At 37.9% G+C, this 21218-nt stretch overlaps 1 protein-coding gene across 20 annotated transcripts in view; it reads right to left on the reverse strand.

Moving 5' to 3' along the window:
• Positions 1-21218, reverse strand: part of ATP2B2 (ATPase plasma membrane Ca2+ transporting 2) — a 442871-nt gene that overhangs the window by 65332 nt on the left and 356321 nt on the right. For all 20 annotated transcript variants that reach the window (XR_008233449.1, XM_052776594.1, XM_052776599.1 and 17 more), the window contains one exon: positions 20278-20520. Coding sequence is in view for 19 of the 20 variants with exons in the window: in XM_052776594.1 (XP_052632554.1) it covers positions 20278-20520 (243 nt within the window). In the remaining variant the exon portion in view is untranslated. The remainder of the gene's footprint in view (positions 1-20277; positions 20521-21218) is intronic.

Consider the following 21218-nt stretch of genomic DNA (forward strand, 5'->3'; position numbering starts at 1 on the left):
TCTCTTACAGAAATTTTTTTTAAACTTTCACTTATTGTTTAGAAAGCTTACTTAATAATCCTGTCTGACTTTTCCCAAACAGTACTGTGGAACTTTCCTTTGGTTTTATTGAACTTCTGCCCACATTATACTTTCAACACTATGTCAGCGCATAGCATACTGCTGGCTTGCCAGGCAGACCACAACTGGCATATTAATTACACACATGACTAGGATAATACTAATTAACCAAACTCCAAACATTTTATTAGAATTCTTGAAAAATCTTTTTGTAGATTAAAGCAAAGAAAAACAAAAAAGCATCCTAAAGATAAATTTTACTACAAATACCTGGCATCAGCTCTATACTGTTAAAATGTTACGAATTTACTTTCAGAAGGTCTTTATTTAGGAATAAAAATTAGTCTTTCTATCTTGTGCAGATTCTGATATTTGCTACCCATCTAGAATAATATTATTGACTTGACTGATGAGGAAGATCACAGTTTGTCCTCAGACTGTTTGGAATTTTAAGTAGTTTTTTCATGTTAATGATTAATAAGTTGCCTCTGTTTTATACAGAGCACAGAAAGCAACATGCTTTCTGATAATATACATGCTGTTTTACAACTCAGAATCATCACTGCAAGGTACAATGCTGTTGAAATTCAGTTAAATTAAAGTCAAAAGTCAGTTTGAATTGGGGTCAGCATAAGGGATTGAAAAAGAACAGTTAACAACTTGGAGCTGGTTGCATAATCATTTCGGCATCAGAAGAAACAGACTGCGTTAACCTTACATACTGTTCTGATCTCACTCACTGGATTTAAAGCCCAACATTTAAAAGTTAAAGGTTTTGTTTTGTTTTTTTTTTATTATGTACACCACTGAGTAGACTAACATAGGTGTTCCCATTCATTTATATCATGCCTGTTCATCAGAAAGTAAAATTTATCTCCCTTTTACCTTCAGAGGATTGAAAATTTTCATACACTAAACTGATACAGATCTCTTCCTTCACTTTATTTCAAGCTCAAGCAAAGCATTTTCAGTTCCAAAGAACTACAGGTCCACATCCCTTAAGGATGGTGAGCTTCTAAATTCCTGACTTTGATCAGTTTGCATCATAATGCATCATTTTTTGTGTCCAATGATTACACATTCATCATTTCAAAGCCCTATTTTACGCATATTTGGAATTTGGCTCTAAACCAGACAACAAAAAATGTTTGGGAACCCTTTAATAGATTCTGCACATGCTCTGGTACTAGCCATATTTTCTAAATATAATAGGATTTGTGTTTCACACCATACATAATGGTGTTACACAGTGCTGCACAGAAGCCAGAAATATATTGTAGGGTAGCGTTTAATATGTTTTGTGGCATGCTAATACAGCTAATTTAAAATAAAAAAGTTATAGGCTTAAACAAGAAAATTGATTGTGAAGAGTTTCTGACAGAGAGCAGACTTGTGGGAAAAAAGAAGACATTCACCTCTAATGGTGGCATATATTTTGGGCCCGGGGATTATCAACAGCATGTTTTGGAGGAAAAAGAATCAGACAGGGAGAGCCAAACAGAAGGTGATGGGAGAAGGGAAATTGTTTTTAGTAAATTCCCTCTTTATTACCAAGTCTCTCCCTTTTTCTTTAAGCACTCCTATGTGTTTTAGACACACATCTCTATCACAGACCGGAGGACATGGAGTGTTTGAATTCAAAATCAGTGGGAGGAACAGGATTAAGAGGAAAAAAATGGGTTTACACAGATGTGTATTGGTAATAAAGCACATCATCAGTATTCCGTAGCATAAAACAGGACTAAAACAAAGGAGAATGTAGAGAGGGAAATAATAAATGGATCACATAAATAAATAAATATCTGAAATTTCACCAGTGCTGCCCTGTATTGATGTGTGTCCCATATTTCTATTCTGAAAAGACTGGAAAAGGGGATACAACAGCTAATTCCTTTTGCTTCCCATTATCCACAAACCCCTAATATCCACAGCAGCTCCATTTCTTGGGAGAATGTGCACTAAATAAGTCACCTCAAGTTCTCACTATTTACTCTAGGCGCCAGCAGCCACCATCAAAAGCCTATCAAAATCAAGGCAATTTATTTGAAATCCTGACTGACAGGCACTGATTTGTTAGCCAGCCCGATAAGCATTCCAGATCTAGACAACCTAAAATGAAAGCACTTGAAACATATTTCAGCACTCACAAGAGATTTAAAATCTGAAGACTAAAATAAGAAATGTAAACAAACACATTTTTTAATAGTAAAGTTATATGTTTGTAAGTTGTTACTTGATACTACTGACTAGTGAGGCTGCCTTCTCGCCGACCCAGCTTCTGCACAGCCCCTTAATTACTACATGTTGAATGCAGGCAGCAGTCTCACATCATTTAGACCTCTATGCTATAGGAAAATTGTAGTCTCAAAGTACATTTATATTGCATGTCAAGCCTAAGTCAGGACCCCAACTCACTGGCAGTTCAAATTGTTAAAGCCATAAGATAACCTTCATATGTCTCATGGTTAGAGATTGACCAGGACATCCTGCTGAGCTCAGTTATGCTGTCTCCACAAGAAACGAATAGCAATAAAGAAGCAGTCTAAACGACTTCTCTGTCACTGATCAGACATGTGCTGCACGAAGCAGGTTCTTCAGACAAGTGACAGCACTGTCATTTGGCACTGCTCCCCAGCACAGACCCCTATCTTGTTATTTAACAACCATTTAACTATCAGATCTGCTCAAACTTCCTAGGAAACTGGTAACAGGAATTTTTGACTCATTACTGTATCGGGTGTAAGAAACAATATATTTGCACAGTAGCCAGAACGATGGAATTATGTAGGTACAACTGGCGCAATTAGATCTACCACAGCAGTTGCAGGATATTCAAATTCAGGCTTCCTGCATCAGATTAGCTCTGATGCAGGATCATTATTTAATTTTTAGGAGGATAATTATTTAATATGTTTTTCTATTATCTGAAGACAGGCCTGAAAATGATGCGACAATCTATTTAATTAATGCAATGCTGTGGTACCATGTAATTCTCATTGCTAGCGCTTGAGATGGATACAAGTTTAGTCAGATATAACATTATACAAAAACAGTGTATTTCAACATTTCTTGTTGCCTCAAATAATAGCAAGGCAATAATCATATAAAAAGGGGCCAGCTGTAATTATGTAATGTATCAGTGTGACATTTCCTATCAACGTGGCAGAGTTACGAGGGCAGCAGCGATGTGGCTCAGTGAATATGGACTCATGCTTGTTTCAGCTCACATAGCAGGAACAAGGAAAAAATGATACTATCCATAAATTCCCCCAAGAGTGATTATGAAAGAACGAAATCATGCATGAAGAACAGACTGAAAGGCTGGTGTGACAGTCTCTGTTCCCTCTCTCATTGACTGTTACCTACTTTTACATTCAGAGAGCTAATACTTTGCCCTTAATTTTGACAGCAAATAATTAAATTACCCTTCTAGTTTGTAGGACAAATTCACCTTTGATTCATTTGAATAAAAAAAGGATAAGGCAAAAAAATACTTCCGCAAACATGAAAATCGTTTCTTCTCACTAAAGATGGATATGTCAATCCTGTAGACATTTTTTCACAGAATTAGAGTAGTTGAGGCTGGCAGGCACCAGCCTCCCTCTTTTGGGAGACGATCTAAGGCCAGTGCCCCTACTGAAGAAGGTTCAACTAGAGCAGGTCGCTCAGGGCTGTGTCCAGCTGGGTTGTGCGTACCTCCAAGGAAAAAGACTCCACAACCTCTCTAGGCAACCTGTGCCAATGTTTGCCCACCCTCATAGTAAAACATATTTTATGTTTAACTGGAATTTCCTGTGTTTCAATTTGCTCTCGTTGCCTTTTTGCCTTTCACTGGGCACCACTGAGAAGAGCCTGGCTCCATCTTCTTTACTCCCTTCCATCAGGTATTTATACACATTGATAACGTTCCCCTGAGCCTTCTCTTCTCCAGGCTGAACAGCCCCCATTTTTGCAACCTCCAACTTGCATGTCGGGCACTCGGGCCCATCATCCAGATCATTAATGACGTGAAACAGTATTGGCCCCAACTTATTGATCATTGGGATACACCATTAGTGATCATCTTCCAGCTGGACATTTTTATCACAACCCCCTGAGACCAGCAGTTCAGCCAGGTTTCAGCCTACCTCCCCGTCCACTTTTCTAGTCCATACTTCATCAGTTTTTCAATTCACTCTCAAGAACAGAGGATGCAAGTTAAAAATACAGAAAAAACATTTATATTGTCTGTGCATAAATTTTCAGACATGAAAAATGTTGACACATGAGCAATTTGCACTATTCGTATGAGAATATTACTCCTAGATACAAAGAACTTGTTAGAAATAATTAGAACAAAAATTGCTATTTCCTTCAGCTTCACAACCAGAGAAAAAGTGGGATAGCTATAGTAGAAGCAATATTTGAGGTAGTTTACAAAGCTAAATTTAACTACATTTATCTATGTAATTAATTTAATTGGGCCCAGAGCAAGGATTTCTGATTTCAAATTATGAAAATGTTAAATTATAACTTTTTAAAATTAATAATGAGTTTTCGTAAAGTCCTGCACATGTAACTGAATACTTATTCTAAGGAACCAAACACTGACATGTATGTTGTATTTATACATTACGGTTCATTAGCAACTCTGTAATGAAAAGATGTGCCACATGAGTTACTTCTTTCCTTCTCCTAAACCATTTTGGTTCTCTAATTTGAACTTTTTCCTTTTGTAATAAATAGTCTACACTTCAAGATCAAAATAATTAAAATAGAAGGTTGGATGTCTTTTAATTTAAAAAATAAAAATAGTTTTAAAAAATCTCTCAATTCCAAATGACAACAATTCATGACTGAATTTAAACAGGGGTACATTAATACACCATATCACTGCACAAAGAATGAACTCTGCCTTGTTATGACACTATTGATTAATCATCATTATGATTAGGATACTCGAAGCCTTGGTGTTTCCAGATGATGTAAAGTGAATTTTACAGACACAGATTTTTCTCCACATTTTCCCCAGAAGAGTCTTGGTATATTTATTATACTATAAGATGTTATTCATCTGTATGTAGGGACTTTCCTATTGTTATTGATCAAAACCATTCATCTGTTCCCTTAAAACATGTCATTTAACGACAATCTGGATCTCACATTTTGAAAATTATGTATTCCATTTCCATTTTGGACACTAAAAATCGCCACTCTTGTCCTTTTATACAGTCACATTCACAGGGAACTGGCAGTTAGATTTATACTAGTGCCATTTCAGCTTTGTTTAAGTGCAACAAGATCTGTTGACAAGTAACCTATATAATCAAGATAATTAGACACAGCAATTGTTATTAACTAACTTCAATTAACAACCAATTTACTTTAAATATAGTCTAAGTACAAGGTTTCAGTTCAAGCTAGCTATAAAGAAAGAAGCAAGAGCATGTTTCTCCCCTATTACCAATATTGTTAGAACACAGACCAGTGACAGATGTGCCATTCCTAAACAAAACTGATTAAGTACAGATTAATAAATTTTATAAATTTCTGATAATTTGATCCATATATTTGGCAAACGTTTGCTATATTTTCATGAAGGATAAACGAGCTGAACATTTTTCTTTAAGTGCAAAAGAGAAATTGCACTTAATTGCAGAATTGTAATTGGTACCTCCATAATGACAACCCAAACATCTGCTACCTTGTTTTAGTTCTATTAAACTGAGGCTTTACTGCTTGCTGATATTAGACTGGCTTCATGAGTGTTGCAGACAGAGAAAACAGAGACAGGAGACAAACCATAATGTTGAGCCGATCAGGTAGTGAAAATACAGTTTCAAGGCAACATCTGCAGTTTAAAAAGTGTATTTCCAGGGATTTATGTGTTTTTTTGCCAACATTAAAAGCATCAATGCATCTGTTTGGGGGCTGAAACCTCATCTTTCAGTTTTGAGGAAATAGAGATACATTTTCTTTAGTTATAGCAATGATTTAACTAGCAACTGTACAATTGAAAAATGTCCTTTGAGGCACTCGGATACATGCTTTAGTAATCTATCAACAGTTTTCTCCCTAGCGTCTCAAGAGTTTCTCTCACCAAGGTTGCCTATGAAAACCTTATTCACTGTTTCTGAACATGTCATCATCAAAATTGCAGTTACATAATCTTCCTCACTTTTAATTAACTAGTTAACTCTCTTAATCAAAATTAATCACATTTTTTAAAAATACCTTGTATTGGGTTTGCATGGCAAGGTTTTGGTAGCTGGGGGGAGGTTACAGGGGTGGCTTCTGTGAGAAGCTGCTGGAAGCTTCCCCTGTGTCCGACAGAGCCCATACCAGCCGGCTCTAAGACGGACCCGCCACCAGCCACGGCCGAGCCAATCAGCGATAGTGGTAACGCCGCTGTGATAACATATTTAAGAAGGAAAAAAAGTTGCTGGGACACACAGAAACTGCAGCCAGAGAGAGGAGTGAGAACATGTGAGAGAAACAACCCTGCAGAGCCCCAGGTCAGTGCAGAAGGAGGGGGAGGAGATGCTCCAGGTGCCGGAGCAGAGATTCCCCTGCAGCCCGTGGTGATGAAGACCACGGTGAGGCAGGCTGTCCCCCTGCAGCCCAGGGAGGTCCACGGTGGAGCAGATCTCCACCTGCAGCCCGGGGAGGACCCCATGCCGGAGCAGGTGGGTTCCCAAAGGAGGCTGTGACCCCGCGGGAAGCCCGCGCTGGAGCAGGCTCCTGGCAGGACCTGCGGATCTGTGGAGAGAGGAGCCCACGGAGCAGGTTTTCCGACAGGACTTGTGACCCCGTGGGGGACCCACGCTGGAGCAGTCTGTGCCTGAAGGACTGCACCCCGTGGAAGGGACCCAGGCTGGAGCGGTTCATGAAGAACTGCAGCCCGTGGGAAGGACCCACGTTGGAGAAGTTCATGGAGGACTGTCTCCCGTGGGAGGGACCCCACGCTGGAGCAGGGGAAGAGTGTGAGGAGTCCTGCCCCTGAGGAGGATGAAGCGGCAGAAAATAACGTGTGATGAACTGACCATAACCCCCATTCCCCGTCCCCCTGCGCCGCTCGGGGGGGAGTAAGTAAAGAATCCGGGAGTGAAGTTGTGCCCGGGAAGAAGGGAGGGGTGGTGGGAAGGTGTTCTGAGATTTGGTTTTATTTCTCATTATCCTACTCTGGTTGATTTGTAATAAATTGAGTTAATTTTCCCCAAGTTGAGTCTGTTTTCCCCTTGATGGTAATTGGTGAGTGATCCCTCCTGTCCTTATCTCGACCCACAAGCCCTTTGTTATATTTTCTCTCCCCTGTCCAGCTGAGGAGGGGGAGTGATAGAGCGACTTTGGGGGGCACCTAGTGTCCAGCCAGGGTCAACCCACCACACACCTCCACTAGTAGTCTGAAGAGCATCTCATGCATGCTTTCTACTAGCCACTGTACATGAATTTCAGCCGCAAAGTTGTGAAACAGACACCATCTGTTCCATGTTATCTAAGTATACCAACTCTCATTTTAATTTGCATTACCTTCTCTATGCTTTTTACTAAGTAGAGCTAGAAAGCTTGTAGTGCACTGTAGACATTAAATAATCTTTTTAGGCTAACGAATTGGGAAAAAAAATACCACACAACACAGAAAACCCCACCAAAAAAACCTCAGTGCCACTATCTGAAAAATATATACTGTGATAATGTTCATATTGTGCAAGAATGAAATCATCACATTAAATAACAGAAAATGCATGCCCTTTTCATATGCATATCAAAAGCCTGAATTTTAACAAAAGAAATAGTATTTACGGGTAACTGATCTACAGTCTTCATTTGCACAAAACTTACCAATACTTTGGATTTTCTGTTTTGCTACTAAATATATCCCAGATAGGAAAACTAAATTTCTAGAAAGACCAAACCAAAGCAAAAATCAGTCTTAATAGTCACTGCCTTTCTGGTTGCAGCACAATTACAAACAATTTGTACAGTTTAAGGAGCTAAATTTAGCAAGTGCAAAGCCAATCTAGCCACATGAAACGTAAAAGGAAGTTCTTTCAGTTGACTTAAGCTACTGATTAATAATAATTAATAATAATAGATCTTCTCTGTTAATAATACTCATTTCCAGAGTAAGGAAAAGGGTTCTTCAGGCATCCATTTCTGAATTAGTCTAAAAACACTAACAGCAGCTATTTCACTTACCATATAAAATGTACTCCTCTCTAAATCTATATAGCATATATCAGCTGAAATTATTTTTAAATTGGTTTTGATTAGTTAGGGGTTGGTTTTTTGGGAGGCAAATGCATGCGCTCAAGTGTATATAATATGCTACAGCAATGCTTATCTAATATTTTCTCAGAGGAATTTTTTTGCATGATTGGTGGGGTAATGTTTGGTTGCATTATAAATTCAGTCCTCTGGCCAGTCCCTCTCCTTGTCAGGATGCTAAGAATGATGCCTTTGCTGGGCAGAATAGCAGACTGTGAGACTGCAGCCAATTTTTATCTGATTATTCATTCCGAAGGAAACAGGACAGGAACGATGGAGAAGTTGAACATCCTGTCCTTCTTTATAGGAAAATTCTCCCAGAAAAACTTGTCTCACCTTTTCCAAGCGTATAGCCCCTAGCAAACCAGCATTGAGCCCTGTCAACCCTTCTTTGGGGTGAAGGGAAGTGTAAGGTAACGTAATTCTCTGCTCACTTGAATAAGTCGAAACCACAGAAAAATAACAATAGCATAAGAAATACGCAGTGGAACTTTTTAACATGCTCAATACTTTCATTCAGTGTTATGCACAATGAGCTACATCTCCTGCCCAACACTCATTCATAATTTCAGATGCGTGAGATGTCCCGGCTTCTCCTCAAGGACCTGTCAGTAGCCAGCCACATTCTTTTGCTGCGTGTGTTTGCACTTGCATGTGTGAGACACGTTTGTAGTAGTACTTATTAAAGTTGTTCTAAATTTTTAAAACTTCCCTCTAGAAGCTTAATTTTTCCATGCAAGGTGTCTGCCAAAACAGGTCTGTCATTTCTTCAGTGATGCTAAGGAACAGTATAGTTTTGACTACGTTAAAATACTCTAGCAACCTTTCCTTTGAAAACTTTCTGTTTCCTCTGCTAGACTCCAGCTGGGAAAAGGATTTTGTCTAACAGATGCCTTCTGTCCATCAAAGTCATATGCCCCTGAGAAGTCAGATTCATCAAAGTCACATGCCTTTGAGAAGTCAGTGGCCCTTGCGGTTTGCTCAGGATCTGTGGTTACAGTTCTTCAGAACCCCGTCCATTCTAGAGATTTTTCTGTCTTATCTGGCACCATGTCTAAAAGCAGAAAGGCCGTCATTTTTGGACACCTTCCAGACTCACTTGTAAATAACACAGTAATATGATTGATTGGAATCCAGAGGAGCCAAGAGCTTCACATGTAAGAAGAGAAAACTGGAAACTTGAAAGAAAGATTAGTAGTGGGGGCTACCTGCAGAAGAAAGCAGGAACTAGAATTCGAAGCACAGGTTTTTGCTTACTGTATATTTAATACCAACTTTCTAGGACTAGCTGTGACTCAGCTAAAAAAGAAAAAAAAAATATTTTGCTTACATTAACAGAAATATAATAAATCTTATTAAGTGCAATTTCCTTCACAAAGAATAGTAATGCCAAGTCAATTTAAAGTCTTTTTCAAGTCTGTAAAGTAAGTCCTGTGCATTTATTGTTCTGAAATCAGCAAGATGTTTTCTGTCATATACTTTATTGCTGATCTGTTAAATTTCAGGCATTGTACCAGTTGAGGTTTTTTTGGGTTGTTGGTTTTTGGGTTTTTTCCCCAGAGGAATAAACCACATTGGAGTTCTGAGAGTAAAAAGAAAACTTACTAAAAACTATATAATATATAATATATATTATATATTTATGTAACATATATCTGAAAGAAAATTAATGTCATATTTCATTATGAGGTGATTCACCCACTGCATTTTTTTCTAATAAGCCTGTGTATCTTTGTTTGATTATAAAAACCACTACCATTTTCTATAAAATTGGTATTAAATTAGCGCATTTGAAATTATTATCCTCCTGTTCCTGATGATAGAGAACACAAAGAAAACCTACGTTAAAACAGATGTGCCCGAAGTAAATGGTTTACACCCACTCATGTAAAAACAAAAGCTCCCATCAGGAAAACATGCTCCCTAATATTATCCCCTACAAAGTGTTAACATTAAATTCTAACCAGCATATCAATCAGCTTCAAAGTGTGATAACAGTAGGGTATCACAGGCATGAAAATAAATACATATTAAAAACATTCATTGTGCCAACATATTTTATTAAAAAAAAAATTGGTCCTAAAAATGATTAGACAACAATAAGCAATATTTATATATCTAGATGAAAACACTTCGGAATACCTTGCAGGAAATGCTGACTTTTAAAGCCTGCATTCATCAACAAGTGTATTTGGAAACAGCTGGCAGTTATCCCTACAAGTGAATCATCTTATGCCAGTGCAAGATGAGTGGAAAATAAAAGCACGAAAGTAAGATAAGTAACATAAAAGAAAATGCTATGCAAGGTAATAGGAAAAACATTTGTTGCATCATAGCAAGTTAAAAATCTAATTTACTCATTTTCATACATGCAAGTGGGAAAAAAAAAGCTAATGTGGTAAATTATATTATAGTATCAAAAAGCTTACAAGTGACTGTCAGTCCTGTTTATAATCTTGCAGTGATTTTTTATTCCAACAGGAATAAATGGAATCTGCAATTACCAAACTGTGAAGGCAAAGAAGGCCAGTATGAAGGAGGTTTTTATTCCCTTGTTTTCGTCACATGAAGAAAGAAAATAAAGAAATACAATTTCACTCGATCATAAACTCTTAGCTAGCATGGCAATAATTTGTCATGCTACATTCTACAGTGCAGGATTATTTTATTTATCCATCTTCTCTTCCTACATTCATTTGTTGCCGAGACAGGACGGCCACCTCTTTCTTTGACAGAAAAGGAGAGTAGGAACTAAGGAAAAGAGTTGTCAGGAGCTACAGTCCTCCTGTTGCCAAGTTCATTTACAATTACAGTTTATTGTATAATGAGAACTTCAGTGAAAGAACTAGCTCGCTCTGAGCACATTTATCTCACCTTCTCTGCTGTAATATTTCTGCCATATTGTGGGGGAACCTGCCTTGCCTCTGACAACCTGGTCACTAATGAAAATATGCAACCTTCCAGAGAGTTTAACAATGTCAATAGCAGATTTACAGGATGGCCCTGCTCTGATCTCTGCTCCCTAATCCCTCTTTGCTTAGGTAAATCCATCCCACAGCCAACTGCTGAGAAGCTTTCTGGGCAGCTGATTCCATTCTACTCCTCACTTACAATGCTGAAAAAAGGAGACTTTATTTAAAAAAAAGCTTTTTGCTAGTAAGACAAAGTCCCTGGACCCCGACGGCAGAAAGCGCATGACTGGGATGACATGTCCGATGCTTTACACGTTGAAGTAGTCTTTTCTAAACACAGTTATTTCGATTATTAACTCAGTAGCTAATTTAGTGAGAAAAGCTATATTTGTACCTCTGATTATATAAAACTTCAATGGCAAGTGATCTGTGAAGATCATTACTCTCTGCTAATTACCATTCCTAGAAGCAGAGACAATTAACTACGTGATCTATTATCTCTAATAATTATTATTTACACAGTAAATAATATGCACACTATAGGTTGTTTTTTTATGCCTAGCTTATTTGGAGAAAATGCCAAGGATTTCATGAGAAAGTTTTAAAGAAAATATTGTTGGGGATTTTTTTTGTGATGATTGTTGTCTTGCTTATATATAGAAAGATACTTTGGCCTGCATTGTCTGGTCCCATCTATAATGTATACCTACATTATACAGTTATGTAACACTGGGAACAAAATATGAAAAATGATATAAAGATACAAATTTACCTATAATGGTAATAATTTTGCCTATGAAGTAAAAACTCTTACAAAATATACAGATTTTTAGGAATCAGTTCAATCCAATTTCCATCAAAACAAATAATTTTTTAATTTTAAATGGCTCAAATGCACCATTTACCTGGAGATTCAGAAATGCTTCAGACAATATTTTATTACCATCACCTGAGCACTTCAAAAACAAGAGCATATACAATTTTCACAAATTTCCATTACCAAACCAATGTGCTGAAAGCAGCCAACAGAAGACTTAAAGTACTCAAGTTACTTGACTCACAAGACAGCCTTACTGACCTAAATCCAACCCTACTGAGCTGGAAGATTCCACCTTGAAAATCAAGCATTGATTTTCTGCAAAGCAGATTTTCCTCCGTGTTTCTCCTTGTATTGTATATTTAGTAACTTACTGTACCCCTAAGATTGCAAAACACAAACTGGAAAACCTGGAGCAGAGCTTCATGAGTTCATACAAACGCACTTGTTCTTTTTCAGACAGTGAAAAAAAATTAGTACGTTTGAATTCCTACACCAGTTCATCAATCTGTCAGCTGAGGATTCTCCTCTCAGTACATTTTTCTGCGACATTTTCTGGGTGGCTTTAAGTACACTAGAAGTAGAGGGGTTTGCCCTCCACATGCATTCCGCAGTGACAGTGCAGAAAGGTGATTCGAGCCTGTTGCTCCTTCCTCTCGCCTCCCTCGTCCAAAGCCAGATGACACCGACCACAGGCCAGTCCAGTGTCATTACATGGGCTAAGTTGCAAAAATTCATCCCAGATATGCTTCTCACTGTTTATGGATTTCCAGTATTGTTATGTAAGGATAAAACCTTCCACAGATCCATCCTTACATAAAATGCCTGTCAAATAGCACTCCTCCTCCTCCCCATCCTTCTCAACCTTAAAACACAAATTACTGAAATTTTGACACATTATCTAAAGGTAGAATTTATTTCTGAGCACTGCCTGAGGAAAGAAAGCAGAGGTAAAAAAAAAAATTACGAAGGATGGTCTCCGCTCAGATTGTCACCACAATTCACTCAACCCCTTCTGTACCAAAATCACTAGCGCAAACCTCCCCGCGGACAAAGCTTGCAACTCTATGTGGAGAAAAAGTGGTGCAGTAAAACAGGGAAAGCCGCACAGCCGTAAAGGGGGGACACATTGTGACGAATATGTGCAAACTCTGCTGCTGCCAAGTTATAATCGTCTTTCCTCCTTACATTCCAGTTTTACCTTTTTTCCCCTCGATGTGCCCTCATTCCGACATTCTGTTTTCTGGAGTTCTCATTCCTCCTTCCACTGTCTCTTCTTCCCCAAAGCTGACCTGCTTTCTTATAGGCAGGTCAACCTTGACTGACAACTTGACTGTCTGTCTGATAAATGACTGATCTTTTTCACAGACTTCAAGTCAACAACTGGAGCTGCCAGTTATATTTGCAGCTTAATGTTAATGGTAGGGAACTACAGAAGGAATAAAACAGAATTTAGGCCAGGCCATTTACTTGGGTTGTCATTTAATGTTATCATAAACGAAAGGTTTCCTCAATCTATCCTTAATTTTTTTTACCACTTCTGTCCCCATTTCTGTCCCCGTTTTTTGTGTATGTGTTTTTGTTGGGGTTTCTTGGGTTTTTTTTTAAAGTATCTATTTCAACTTAGAACATTGTTAGCAGCAATGGGTGAACTTATCTGGGTATAATAAGACGTGACCTGAACCTTCATGTACAGTAAAAACAAATGGTAATTTTATCTGTATTTTAACACAAGAAACAAAGAGCTTGAGAATAGGTTTTAAGAAAACCACACCTGAGAGTAAAAATATCTTTCCAATTTCAAATACCAAAATAACTAAAATGTAGTTTGGAGGATAAAGCTATTTTCTCACGGTTCTCCTGTGAATAAAGGAGAGAATTCTAGTGACATCCGATTGCAGTTTCATTTAGCGTGACTGCCCTTGGCAGACAGCTACCATAAAGTACAGGCTCTTTTGCTGTTGCCTCAGGAAATATAAATTCTGATGATCTTCTGTTGATAGGTATGGCATAACCTGATCTATTGGGTTTTAAGCTTTGTGTAAAAACGAAATAAATAATTTTCCTAAACAGTTAGGGGCTCGTTCTTCCATTCCCTTTTGAAAACAAGACTTCATATAAATACACAGACACATAAACATGTGTATATAGACAGATAAAAGAAAAGGTCTATGCTCTGTCAGACAAGAATTAGAGAGCTGCAAGCAACTACTCTTCAAAAGGTACGACATTTGAATCCTCCTTTCCATCACTGATAACTTTATACATTAAGGTGGTAAAATGTATGGAAAAATCCATAAACCAACCTACTACTTCTCAAGTTTCTAAACAATTCAGTAGGAAACTTCCAAATGTCCACGCTCCCCAAAACAATTTTAAAGTTGTTTTCAAGAATATACTTACTATATTGAAAGTGATGAAATTATTAAAGGTAAAAGGAAGTCACAGTAAATTTCTGTTGGCTAAATAATATATGTGTGCATAAATGTATTATTCTTCAGAAAATTTTTTTCATCCAATTAAAAAAATAAAAAATAGACAAGATTAATTCAAGCATTTGATAAATGAAATCCAGTCTTTAAATTTGATTTTTTAAAAAGAAAAATCTGCAAGAGAGAAGTGTATTTTGTACTTTGCATACCTTTTTAAAGGCCATTTCTGACAGGAACATTATGTCTCCCAACAACCCAGATAGCAGTACTTCTTTCAGATGCAAATAAATTCTTCACAAATAAAAAGAACCCTTCACCTGGCTACTACATCCATGTTCTCAATATCCACAGTAGATTTTCATCTATTCTTGTGAAGCAGCTGTTGTGCTAAAATCTTATTTTCCATTACTTCTACCATTTCACTTCTGTAGAGTGTAATTTCTTCTTATGGTTTTCATATAGTATGGGTTACCTACCTGCTCTGCCAGCCTCCCTCCACCCCTTTTCTCCAAGAAAGTATGAAGGGCATTCATTCCAGTATTCCACACCAGACAGTCAGTAAAAAGAGCTATTTATTCTTAACAATAAAATTCTGTCCCAAAATCTCTCAAACTGCTTTCAGTATAAAGAAGTTAGAAATTTTGTTCCACTTATTTTAATAAGGTCCTTTATTATATATTCAGGAAAAAGCAATTACACAAAGCAAGAAAGTGAATTAACACCTTCCTTTCTCTCCTAGTAAATCGTAATGGCTGTGCCCATGTTGCAGCTCCATCCTACTGCTACGTGCCACCACACACCCCCGCAGCCAGCCTGTGTCCTCAGCATCATTTCTCCCACGGAGGGTAACCATCGCTCTCCCCCAGAAAAAACTCCTCTCAGGGAAGATTGTGGGGAATTCCTGTTCCTCCCTGCTGGGGTTATTTGGGGCCCTCAGAGCTATCCCTGCAGCCTTGCGAGGAGAGGTCTGTCGGAGCGTACAGTGACGACCCTCATCTACAGCTGTGGCAGGAATGTGGTTGGAATTTGGGTGCTGGCAGCAACCTTGGTAACTTCACTGTTTCCTTAGACAGATGTTATAGTGTCATATGCAGGTGTTCTTCTGCCATATGATAAACAGGAAACATTGATTTCTCTATTCTGGCTACAATAAACTTGTCTACATTCTTTTTTCTTTTTCTTTTTTTTTTTTTTTTTTGCTTCATTTGCCCCCTTTTGGTTTTATCCAATAGAAGACTTTTTGTTCCAAAAGTTTTACAAGGTAACATTCATTACTTGACTATCATTTACTAACATACAGACTAACATACGTTTACTTAATTTCCTAAGTTGGCAGAAGCTGTGGAAGGGAGTGAACGTTTTGCACTTTTCTGTGACATCTCTGCCTTTTTTCCTTCGAGATCCTTGGTTAAAGGATGCCGCTACATTGTGCCACATACTATGCAAATGCAGTAAATGATACTCCAGATTGTCAGAACTGAAAACAGTCCTCCTGATGCAGATCCAGATACTCACCTAAGACAGACATAAGTAGCTTTTTTGCTCCCTAGGCACCTATCAAGTACCAAATGAAATGCCTGTGTTAGATCCTAACAATAACGGGTTCCGCTGGGTCTTTTCCACTGGTGCTGAAAATCACTCAAATACTAATTGTGATCTCTTCTTAACAGGAACACATTATACCCATCCAGCAAGCATGTCATCTATGCCCTCTAACATTTTTCAGGAAATTAGAAGAAGAAATACTTTTCCAATTAAAACTGAATTTATGCTAGCAAGAGCTCAATAGAAGAGTTCAAATCACTAGTTTTGGTATTTGGAGTCTCTATTTCACTATTGCTCCATAATATTCAAGATCAATATACTTCTGCTCCAAGTGCAATGAAAGTATTCCCAAAATGCAAATTTTGTTTTCAGAGTAAGAGATGCCTTATAATCCTCATCACAGCTCACATGCAAAAATACATGAACTCTAATTTTTATTTCCATGTGGGAAAGCTATCCAAAACATGAATACTGGAAAACAAAGGTTTTCTGGAGAACAGCTTCACATAAGCGGCATAAAAGCAGCATTAAAGCTACTCTGAAGCTAATGGAACACAAAATCAGCTCACCCAGTTACTTAATCCTTGGAAAGCATTAAAAAGAACTATATTTAATGATGCTATTGTTCAGTTGGAATAATTTGTGTTTAATTTCCTAGAGAAATTCAAATCTTTTATCCCAAGCAGTGGTATTATTTTCTTTTTATATTTTTATCAATGGTTCAATTGCCCCTTAATCAAAAGACAATGCAAGAGGGAATATTTCTCATTCAGCAGAGCATCTTGACTAATTTTATGGTCCCATATGTGATTACTCTGAACAGAAGTTCATACAAAGCGCAATTTACAGCATACGCATAACTAGATAACTAAAAATAGAGTATGTAAAATTCAATCTTAGTGACATAAAACTTATAAGCCCTTTGGGTTTGAGCTGATATTCACAATTTGATTAAATATGCTCTGAGTGCACAAGTATGCATTCAGTATTAGCAGCTAGAAAAATAATTCTGTATACTTCATCCTGGAAACAACTCCCTTACGTATTTTTTACTGTATTTATTTATGATTTAAAATGAATGAGGGCTATGGAACAATACCTTGTATCTTAAACTTTAGCTTAAGCTTGTTATAAACAATGAATAAAATGAACTCCTCTGATATTGGAGTTGTAATTCTCATGGGGTCCATACCACAAGGCTTGATCTTATGATACTGTTATAATAGAAACACCATTAATTTTACACAGATAAGTTCAAGTAGTTATCTGATACGCATCCAGCACAAGGGTGATTTCCAGAGGATTTCACCCATTTATCAATTTTACAGAGAATCAGTCTCTGTGCTAAGCTAAAAAAGAACTGCAATGGTGAAGTATTGACTCTTTTTAATAGGCACACATAACTAATTTCAAAAAGAAGCAATGGAATCAAGCCAGAGTAAAAAAAAAAAAAAAAAAAAAATTCAAATATATATTGAGACCAAAGTGAAACTTTAGATCTACTATTGACCAGAAATTTTTCAGTCAAATGAAACTATTACCACAAGAGAAAGACAGAACATTAAACTTAATGTTACAGATGCATCGCTCCGGAAAGTCTGATGCCTTCCCGTTCCTTACCCAGAAACCTTAATCTATTCTGAGATTCAGAGAGGGGGCAAATTGGTATGGAAGTGGAACAGAAACACTTTGTTACTGTGTTTGATCTCAGGCATTCAAAATGAACAGCAAAATATAAAACAAATGAAGCACAGCTGACATTGAGTTTTGCTCTGCCAGTCACACCTGACTTAACTACCACCCAGTCTGCCTGCCCTCTGCCTTGTTTCTTAGGAATGAGGAAAATTCTGCCAGCATTGGTAACATTCTCCCAAAGCCCTCCCAAAGTCAGACTCCGTAGGACTGATGCTGGTGACTAGCATTACCACGGTAGCATTTATACAAACACAAATTTATATAGCTACCTATTATCCTTCATCCCAATTTGTCTCTATTACCTTGTCTTAATCCCAGCCTGCATGTTGAGGCTGAGTTTGATTCTATTTCTCTTTCTACAGAAGGAAGTAACTAACCTTCCTTAGGCTGTAACAATATTAAAATAACTAAGATGCATGTTCCTCATCCCAACAATCAATCGTTATACTGATTTGTGAAAGCGTGATTTACCCAGCAATAGTAAAATATTCTTGCTAATTTACAAATATGCAAATTAGATTCAAAAAAGCCACCGCCAGAAAATATCCACACTGAGCTATCACACAGCATTTACACCGAACCACCTGAGAATGGAAGGCCCATCTTTCATTTCAGCTAACCTGATTGATTTCGACTTGGACAGGCCACAGGAAAAGCATAGGATAAGATCCAGGATTCGGTTGGGAACTGGTGCCACTAGTTGGATGCTCACAGCTGAAATTGGTGCACAGCTGAGTGAGTTCTGCTTTTCCAGAGTATCTCAATTCAAAGTCCAAAGGGCTAGCTCCAACCTCAGTTGACTAGAGCTATTTGTCTCTACGGTGCAACAGAAGTGGGGCACTCACATGGCTGGCTGATTTCAGCTGGCAGGTGGCAACTAACAGCACCTTTCTGAGCTTGACGTGCGGAAAACAGACTCCACAGTCAGTGAGATTGTAAAGTAGGTATGTTCATTCAGCGCTGGGCAGCACGGGGGGTAGTCCCACCAAAGTCGTGCGTGCCCAACTCGGCAGTTTGTCTCAAGTTTATAGAGTCAAGTGTTACATATTCACAATACGCCTATACATATGCATGACCTATCCCCGCTTCATATTAAAATTAGCTCCGAGAGGTCATTTCCATAGTCTCCTCTCAACTGCGCTTGCGCAGTGCCTCTTTATGGTGGTCGTCTGGTGGTCGCAGAGATGAAGAGAGATGACTCCTCTTCGTCACCGCTAGTAACCTTTTTTCTTGCGCAGGCTCAGTGATTTCTTGGTATTCACCCAAGCCGCAAGACCAGTCTTAGCTGGCTCTTGGGGCCTGCTCCTGCTTCTTATCAGGAACTGTCTCTACCTCATTGGCTGGTCCTTGGGACCAGCTCTTCTTATCAAAGACTGTCTTTGCCTCAGCTAATTTCAACAATGTAAGCGCCAAACATCATCCTTCATCCCCCCTTATTATGTCTACTGAGATTCTTTTGACTCCCCTTGTCTCAAGCTGATAGAGAGTTTGTAGGATTCCCTGTCCACTCTTGACATAGGAAGCGGCTCAAGCTGCCTCGGGGCTGGTTCTTCCCACATTTCCCTTTCCAGCAGGCTTTCAGTGAGCGCGGAAGAGTGAGTGCATCACAGCACAGATGACTGTCTGAAACATGCCTGAGCTGTGGCTCGACTTCAGACACTAACTCTGGCTAAACAAGCCTTGGGAAAATTAATTTCAAAACCACCTTTGCTACAAACACGCTTTGCATATCTGCGTCAGATTTCTCTAAACATTCTTCTTCCAAGTGCTGATTGTTACTAATATCCAGATATTTACGTAGCAAGAATTAAAGGAAATATATGCTCCAGCACTGAGCAGTATTTCACCAATTGTTTTCTGTGATTGTATTTTAAAAGACTACTTTTAAAACAAACGTGAAATGCATGCAAGACTATATTATACAGCTCAGCATAGAGCTCTAAAAAGGACAATATATAAATTTGGAAACTAAAAAGAATGTATTTGTTCTGCAATGTTAAGATTAAGCTTGACCTTTCAAAGAACAAATCTATTGGAAATGCAAAAGTTTTCAGCCTCTTAATTAGCTCTGTACAGAAGAATCTAATGCCACAAGTAAACGGGATATTTCCATTTTGCCCTCCTTTACAGACTCAATAAAATACTTCTGGTTGTAATTCACTTGAAACCAGAATGAATCAAGATCATTAAGCTCACTGATTTAACCAATCCAATTTGTCCTATTTGAGAATGAATCGAAAGTTCTTAGACATGCAAAAATAATTTTACACATATGAAGTCCCCGTGAAAACTAGTTGTGTTAGCAAATTTACCTGCACCAAAACCGGGCCATCCCAAAATAACAGGAGTTTTTTAAACGTAGCATGGTCTTGTACTTATAAGTACATCCCTACCCTTAAAAGAAAAACATAAAATATACGGGTTTTACTGCACCTGTTCTCATTTTGAGGACCTCAACAGAATTTAATGCTTCATAATCAACAACAGGATGATAAGGAATTACCATTGCTTAAAAAAATTACAACTCTTCTGCTATGTTTCATTTTATTGACAGAAAAAGCCTCCTTACCAGAATTTTTGTAGTATAAGCACTGTTGATAGCAATTGCATTAACCAGCAAATCAAGGGTTTTGGCGGGTACAGAATCTGGGTCAGGGACCTCTTTGTAGTGGACATCACCAACATAGGCTTGGACAACCGTCATCCGGTTGGTAGTTAGCGTCCCTGTTTTGTCGGAGCAGATGGCTGTAGCATTACCCATAGTTTCACAAGCATCTAAGTGGCGGACCAGATTGTTATCCTTCATCATTTTCTGAGAAAAGGCAAAATAAAAAACCTTCAAGGTTTGCTTTGACAGATTTTTAACATCAGTTATAAAAAGCAAAAAAGCATGTATTTGGTCTTGTTCATGAGAACGTAATGCTTAGTAAACTAGAAATTTGACTGGGGCCAATAACCCAAGGCCCAGTTACAGACAACCGAGCAGTAACTATCCCTGAAATAATTTCACCTTTGATAAATGGACATAGTTCCATCATTTTTTGCAGAATATATACATTTTAAGGAATAGCTAGAACAGCAAAGATTAGCTAAACAAACTGAAGATAACAGGATTTTTAAAACAGTATCATTATAGCAAATATTAGACTTTTTTTTAAATACTATTTCCAATGCCAGGATGTTATCTTGCAGCACACAGAGGAACTATACATTTTGGGAAAGAAACTAACAAATAAAAAAACCCCTCCACCAAACAAAAACAAACAACCCACACCCACAAAAAACCACCATTATAGACTACTCCACTACACAGTGCATATTTTTCACAAGATGCACAGTCGTCCTGGAAATACATGTTATCCTTCCTTCTGTGTTTTCAATATTAAAAAAAATGCTGTGCCCAGTCACCTGACCCATATCGTCAGATAATATCTTATATTCATAGGGCACAATATCACCAATTGTACACAAAGCTGTATTGCAGTTTGATACTGCAAATATAGATACACA

Source organism: Harpia harpyja, chromosome Z (assembly GCF_026419915.1).
Source record: "Harpia harpyja isolate bHarHar1 chromosome Z, bHarHar1 primary haplotype, whole genome shotgun sequence".
NCBI lineage: Eukaryota > Metazoa > Chordata > Aves > Accipitriformes > Accipitridae > Harpia > Harpia harpyja.